The sequence below is a fragment of the Rhea americana genome, unplaced genomic scaffold (assembly GCF_003343005.1).
Source record: "Rhea americana isolate MKP2758 unplaced genomic scaffold, rheAme1 scaffold_221, whole genome shotgun sequence".
Lineage (NCBI taxonomy): Eukaryota > Metazoa > Chordata > Aves > Rheiformes > Rheidae > Rhea > Rhea americana.
The window spans coordinates 1108035-1114883 of record NW_028186333.1 but is presented as its reverse complement, the minus strand read 5'-3'; the positions used below and the strand labels follow the sequence as shown (position 1 = coordinate 1114883).

Sequence of the window (6849 nt, the reverse complement as noted above, 5' to 3'; positions counted from 1 at the left end):
TCTACTTAGTTTATTTTAAACACTAAAATTGATAAAGGAACTAGTAGAAATAGTATTTCTTATTAGCGTAACCTTTCTTTAATTTTGGCCTTGGAGGAGCAATACTTTCAGAAGTGATTTAGACTCTCTATTCACCATACTAGAGATACCTCACTTCTGCTGAAATAAAATATTGACAAGCAGGAATCAAAATAGGCTGGAGAATCTGGATTTTTATTACCTTTAAAATGTTAACCTTTATCTCATTTAGATAACTCTGAATAGGAGCAAATTATAAACAATAGAACTTGAGAACAGAAAGTCTGGAGTATCCTGCCTGACATTTATCTTGTAGAGTGACACGTTACTATGAACACTGTGCAACTATTTATTTTTATATTCCTCAAAGCTTTGCTCACAGAAACCATTGAAATTTTCACACTTAGGTGAGATCTGAGTACAAACTCGATTCACTCAAGTGCAGCAGTTCCTCACCCAAGGATCTTTTTGCAGGATCAGAGTCCCCTTAAGTAAGCATATTGATTTGTTAGTTTTACTTTGCCTTGAGAGATTTTAATAGGAGAATATGCAAAATAATTGTTGAAATTGAAAACTGGGGGGAAAAAAGTGAAGAATATACACAGCATGCCTGAAGACAAAAAAGCTCTACAGAAGTAAATTTTGATTCACCGGTAAGGCTAATACTATCTTCAACTTTGTTCATAGGTATAACAGTACTTTGGAATTTTCTATCTTTGGAGAATATTATTTTGTACAATAAATTATGGAAATAAATGTACAAATTAAGGAATAATGTGCAGTTAAAACACTACAGTGGCTTAAATAAATATTTGTAACACCAGAGAGTACTATTCTTCAGCATTGTTTTAGAACTAATAATGGCTTATTTTGCTTAGATCTTTACTTACACAATTGCACAGTTCCCTTTCTTTGGGTTATTAATTTTTTTAGGCCACAGACCATTTCCATTCTCTGTCTGATGGAAAAATGTCATTCTAGACTGTGAAAAACACAGTTGTATGAGAATCTGGATCATTGCTGCTGTGAAGGTATTTCAGACTGCCAGAAATACAGCTTCATCTGAATCCTTGCCACTGTCTTCACTAGGCAGGCAGCCACCACTGCTTGGGGACCTGCAGCTTAAGTCCTCTACACCTGACTCCTGATCGCTGTTAGCTGAGAGGTCGGGATCAGAGCTTTTCAGGTTGTCTTGAGTCAAAATCAGGGCTGAATCTTCTTCATCCCCTTGTGAAGGGGTCCGAGATGGGAATGATTTCAGATTGTTGTTATACTCCTGGGGAGTGTTAGCCAAGCTGATGTTTGAAGTAGAGTTCACCAACTCTTTGTTTTGGTCTTGTTGCTTACTCTTGAATTTATTATCATTTAATTGCACTTTCTGAAGACTTGTCAATCTCTGAAATAAAGGAAAAGCATATATTACTGGCATATATTTAGATTCCAGGTCGCCTCTTATGTGTTTTTGCTTTATTAAAAAAAAAATATGAACTAAGTTCAGAATTCAGCCCAACTGTCGTCCTTTAAAACTGCCTCCTTGACTATTAATGTCTGTTGCGTATGAGAAGTACAGAATTCTGTCAAAAAAAGTAGTACTGAATGAGTTAGAAGGATATAAAACTTCTTTCAAGTCTTGTATTTTTGCACCAACGTCTAGGTGAAATTTTATTCTAAAAAAGAAAAAAGAAAAAAAAAAAAAACTTTGTCTTACAGATGCCACAAGCAAAACACTTCCAGTATGTGAGAACAAGAATGATGGCTGGAAATCCTTGTGGCAGAAAATTATGTAGCAAATAGGGGATTGTGCATTATTTAGTGCTCAGTTTAATTTAACTTCAGCTTGGAAGCTTGGGATTTCAAGATCAAATATTTATTACCTCTCCTAAGATGTTGAGTTCTTCTTCCAGCTGCTGAGTTTCTTCCTTCACCGCCATCAGATAATCGGTAACTGACTGTCGTGGATGCATCCCCTTTTCAAAGCGGTTGTACATACCACTCCAGAACCTGGAAGCAGTGGAAAGGTCAGCAATGGTGATGTGACTTCAGGAGACTTAAAATACATGCATTCTTCAGACACCTGCCCCCATTGGAGTGCATGCAAGTTCTACAATTCACTGAAATTTGATAAGATTCATAGTTCATTTGTGCTGAGTCAGCCATGAAGATTTAAATCAGTGGATATACACAGCTTGAACCAATTCTAAAACATAACAGAAGACCACTGTACCTTTGATTTAGTCAGATAGCTGTGGTTGCCTGATTCAGGCTTTTTGTTGATTCAAGACATGAATGATCAGGAAAAATGGTATAGCTTGTTGGAAAAGCTATGTTTATCCTCAAAGAATAATGCAGGGTTTTTTGTTGTTGTTTGTTTGTTTTTGGTTTTTATGTATATAAAGCATGTGCCACACAGCAAAGGTAGCTATATGGTAGCTGAGGTTACAACCTGTTTTTTTTTTCTTTTTTGCAATCCTAGTTCTTAATAATTGCCTTAATTCCCACAAAACTGATCTTAAAATGCTGTATACTTGTTTTTTTCTGCGGGATTGGGAGAGAACTTACCAAGGGGCTTCCCCCCCCCCCTATAAAGAAGGGTTAAAAAAAATCAGAATTTAAAAAAAAATATATATATGGTATCCTATTCTCTTAAAATTTACATTGCATTTTTAAACATTAAATGAATTGTATATCTGAAAAAAAAAGATTTTTTTGTTGTTGTTAGTGGCATATATGAAAGTGTTAGTGTTATGTCCTGCTGATAATCTAAAAATCAATGACATTGTAACTATTAACTCCATGCTTGCTACATGCTTATTTTGGGTTGTGTTCACAGGCAGTTTTGCCAGTGGTCCACAGTGGCCCTGATTCACTTAAGTGGTGGAAAATCATTTTCTTATTTTTTTTCTCCCTGTTTGTAACTGTAGCACTTCCTTTTGAGGTCTGCCAAACACTGCAACTGCCTGTGAAGTGGGTGAATGAGGCTAACATTCAGCAGCAGACCAAAGACCTTATTCCAGAGAAGTGCATAAATACATGCTACCATTTCTCTGAAGTAAATGAAATGGTTATGGAAAAAAAAGATTAAACTAGTGTTCTTAAGAAGTAATGTATTCAAGTGCTTTTCAGAATTGGGGGTTTAGCTTATGGTTCTAATGGAGAAGCCTTTGTTGAGAAGTCAGTTGCTGCAGACTGAACTGTAATTTATTGAAAGTAGTAGCCCGTAGCAAAAGCAAACACAGACCTATGGAAATTGGGAGACGCATACATGTTGAGAAGTTGTTCTTTCTATTTGCTTCTGGGCAAAGGAGTCTTATCTTTCTCTTCCTATAGAATTAGCTGACAAACTCCTAGATAAATAGTTAAGTTGATTTTTCATTTTCAGGAGAAAAGGACTCAAACTGCAGGTCTGTAACTTGTTCCATTGAATTTCCTGTCTTCTGTTTTCTTTCCAGTACATGGCCAGAACCTCACTTGGTAAGTAGTTAATCAAACAGGTTAAGTAATGGACAGACCTACCTTCGGGTACAGCTGTCTAGTCAATAGAGATATTTTAGGAAAGTCTGCACGCTCCTTAGTGGCTTATTACTCCTCTGCCAATCCTATGCTATTCAAGTCAGATCCCCCCTTCCACCTCTTATTATCAGACAGCTCATGCTCAGAAATCCTTACTCACTTAAGTAATTCCATTAAAATCAACAGGATTACTCATCCAAGGAGGATTTGTAATATCAGTATTTTATTTAAATTTTAGTTTTTGTGAATTTCTAATCAAGCTCTGTTTCATTTCGTTAAGATTAATGGCACAGTTATTCAAATCAGAATGTTAATATCAACATTTTAAAATTGTTAGGTTTTGTTAAATCTTGAAAACACTTAAATATCAAGTAAAACTTATTGGGTAAGTAAGTTTATATCTTGAAGTATAACAAAAAGGCAGAAAAAGTATTTGCTCTTTGTTTTATTAAACACTTGGGGGTTTTCCATATGATTTCTTGAAATCCCTTTTTTTTTTAAAAAAAAAAATAAAGTCACTGATTGACCAAATATTCATCACAAAATCTTGAATGGGGGAAGTTTAAGCAACTTTAAATTTAGAAGCCACAGAGGAGAACAGAATTTAAGGAGCCATTTCTCAGTGGAAGAAGTGAGTAACCTGAAATTAGGACACAGAACTATCAATACAGCTTTAATCTTAAGCTTCTTTTGAGACTACTGCTTTGTTGTGGAGTGGTACGGAGGTGTTGGCTGAGTAATTACTAGCAGGCAGGCGACTGACTTGTTGTATCTGATCCTAAATTTACCCATGTATAAGCTATATTCTGGAATGAGAAATACTTAACTACAAACACATGTTCTGTACTAACACATCCTACAAATTCCAACAGCAAGGGGTATTACCTACTTGTACAAGAAGTTGCATGGAGCTATCTGTGGACGCAGGGTCCCTTGAGTTTGACTGTGGTCCGATCTGTACAGAGGATTCAGGTAGTCTGCACGATTTTTCCACAAGTGAGCCCACAGCGAGTATGTTCGTTCTTGGATTCTGAAAAATTGCATAAAAGTAAAGTGTATATAGATAAAGATACCTCTGCTGCAGTTCAGGTATAGTTAGAGCTTGGATGAAGCATTCTAGTGCTCTGCATTGCTCATTTGTGATCAGCTTTATGCTTTCTTAATTCAATTACACTAAAGTTATAAGTATAGGCAAAAAGACCGTGGCAGTGAAGCTGCTCTGAATTTGAGCAACGAGAAGGAACCAAATGGCAACAGCAAACAATAACCGTCACTTTGCTGTTATCATTACTGCTGCCATGATCAGAATGAGAGAGAAAAGCAGGGGGTATCAGGACGTAACTGAGGAAGCAGAGCTCCAGGAAACAGATAGAAGGAGCAGAATATGAACACCAGCTCTGCCAGGAACTGTATTACTGCCCCTGCTTGGGAGTGAGGAGAGGTAAATTAATACATAATTGCTTTTGGGAAGGTCTGAAACGAACTACAGAACTCAGTTTTCTAAATACCTAGTAAAAGGTATAAAAGCAGTCAGGCAAACAGCAGCAGAGCCTGCTAACTGGCCCCCCTGGAAGGTTACCATACACAAGGCTGTCTATAAGAAAGTACCTGAGAGCTGAAGCATTAGCTGGGAAGTAGATGGGAGAGCTGTGACCCTCAAATTGAGAACTTAACTAGGGTTATATCATCTTCCACTTTTTAGTTTTACATTGACAGTTTCCCTTACATGTTGCTGTTGCTCTAATGCTGCTAGGGCCACTTGGCTAAAGATCTAATGCTCCTGTCAGTTTTCATTAATCCATCGTTCACATGCTGTGGATTATACTCACAGCTGTGCCACATCAAGGAGGATCAACTTTTTTGGTATTAATCTGTGTCACCAGAAGAAGGTGACTGAGAATTCTACACTGCACCTTGTGCCTTACAAAAGCACATCTGTGTAAACTGGCAAACAGCTCAGTCTTCACTACAGAAACACCCGCAGACCCCATGCTTAAATATGCTATTAAAGAAAAGGCTCTCATACTTAAGCTCTCGTCTCTCCTTCTGGCTGTTACACAGGAAATTACCAAACTGGCAAGAATAGATATGATGTTGTACATGGATCAAGAATCTTTCATTGAATTCAAAGGCACAAGGAAACTGTTCCATTAGCTGCCAAACACACTCAATGAACTGGTCGATAACAGGCGATATCTCCTTTGGATCACCATCTAAGTTGCCATACCTAAAACAAGACAAGATACATTCAATTATAACCTAAAATCCCCTAGGAAAACTGTATAATGCTAATGAAAAAGCAAAAAAAAACTTTGGTGTACAAGTTATAAGTATTAATTTCTAAAATCTCAATTACTTGTTTATTTTTACTTACAAAAATCAAGCAACACTGGAAGTCTTTTCATGGAGTAAAACAAAGCCAAAACTGAATAACAAACTTACAAACGTCTTGTTGCCTTACAGCTAATAAGAGCTGGCTACAACCATGTAGTAATGCTATTAATAAATAAAATGTTATGCCACAATAAGAGAAGTCGTTGTAAAAATGACTGTAATGGCTTTAAACACGCTATCTTAGCTGTTCTTTCAGACCATTGCTGAAAAACAGAAAAATGAGCAGGAGAGGAACAGAATAACCATGGCAGAAAATGGTTTAAAGCTGCCCTCTCTTGGTGAAACTTATATAAAGTGGGAAGTTTTTACACCCTGCTGTATTTATCAAATAAAAATGAAACTTTCTGTGTATAAAAGAAAGTCTGTTGGAACCACTTGCCATAGGTTACTTTAAAGAACAAGAGCCAGAATATATAAAACATATAAGTAAAAAAATATTCTGTAAGTCTGTCTAATAGTAGGAAGCATTTTCAATTGATTGTTCTGCATATGCAATACGTGTGTGTGTGTGCGCGCACGCGCATATATGTGTATATGCTAGAGCTGAAACCCATAAACATCTAAAATTGAAATGTCTAATTCTACTATTATTATGCCACAAACAATATAAGAATATTGCAATGGAAACCACAGCCATCACTGTGGTTTCATATAATCTTTCACCACTGATAATAATAGGCATCTGACGGCATTGTATTAAATACAGTAATTCGTGCTGGAATTTAGCAAGAGTTGTGGAGCTGCACACATTTCCAGAAAGGTAGTGGGTTTTTGTTATTGTTGTTGGGTTTTGTTAAAACATAAATCTATATTCAAATCCAGCAATATGAAGTTTCAGTATAAAACCTACATTTTAATTTTTATGGTGATGTAAAGGAAATGTAGAAAATGTGTGTGTGTTTACATATATACATATATATATTTGTA

At 36.3% G+C, this 6849-nt stretch overlaps 1 protein-coding gene across 1 annotated transcript in view; it reads right to left on the bottom strand.

The window, feature by feature from the left end:
• Window positions 1-800: 800 nt before the first annotated feature.
• MTMR7 (myotubularin related protein 7) overlaps window positions 801-6849 on the bottom strand; it is a 31190-nt gene continuing 25141 nt past the window's right edge. The window contains exons 10-13 of the mRNA XM_085305518.1: window positions 5555-5755; window positions 4418-4558; window positions 1893-2019; window positions 801-1414 (exon numbers count right to left, since the gene is read on the bottom strand). Coding sequence (XP_085161644.1) covers window positions 1055-1414; window positions 1893-2019; window positions 4418-4558; window positions 5555-5755 — 829 coding nt within the window. The 3' untranslated portion in view covers window positions 801-1054. The remainder of the gene's footprint in view (window positions 1415-1892; window positions 2020-4417; window positions 4559-5554; window positions 5756-6849) is intronic.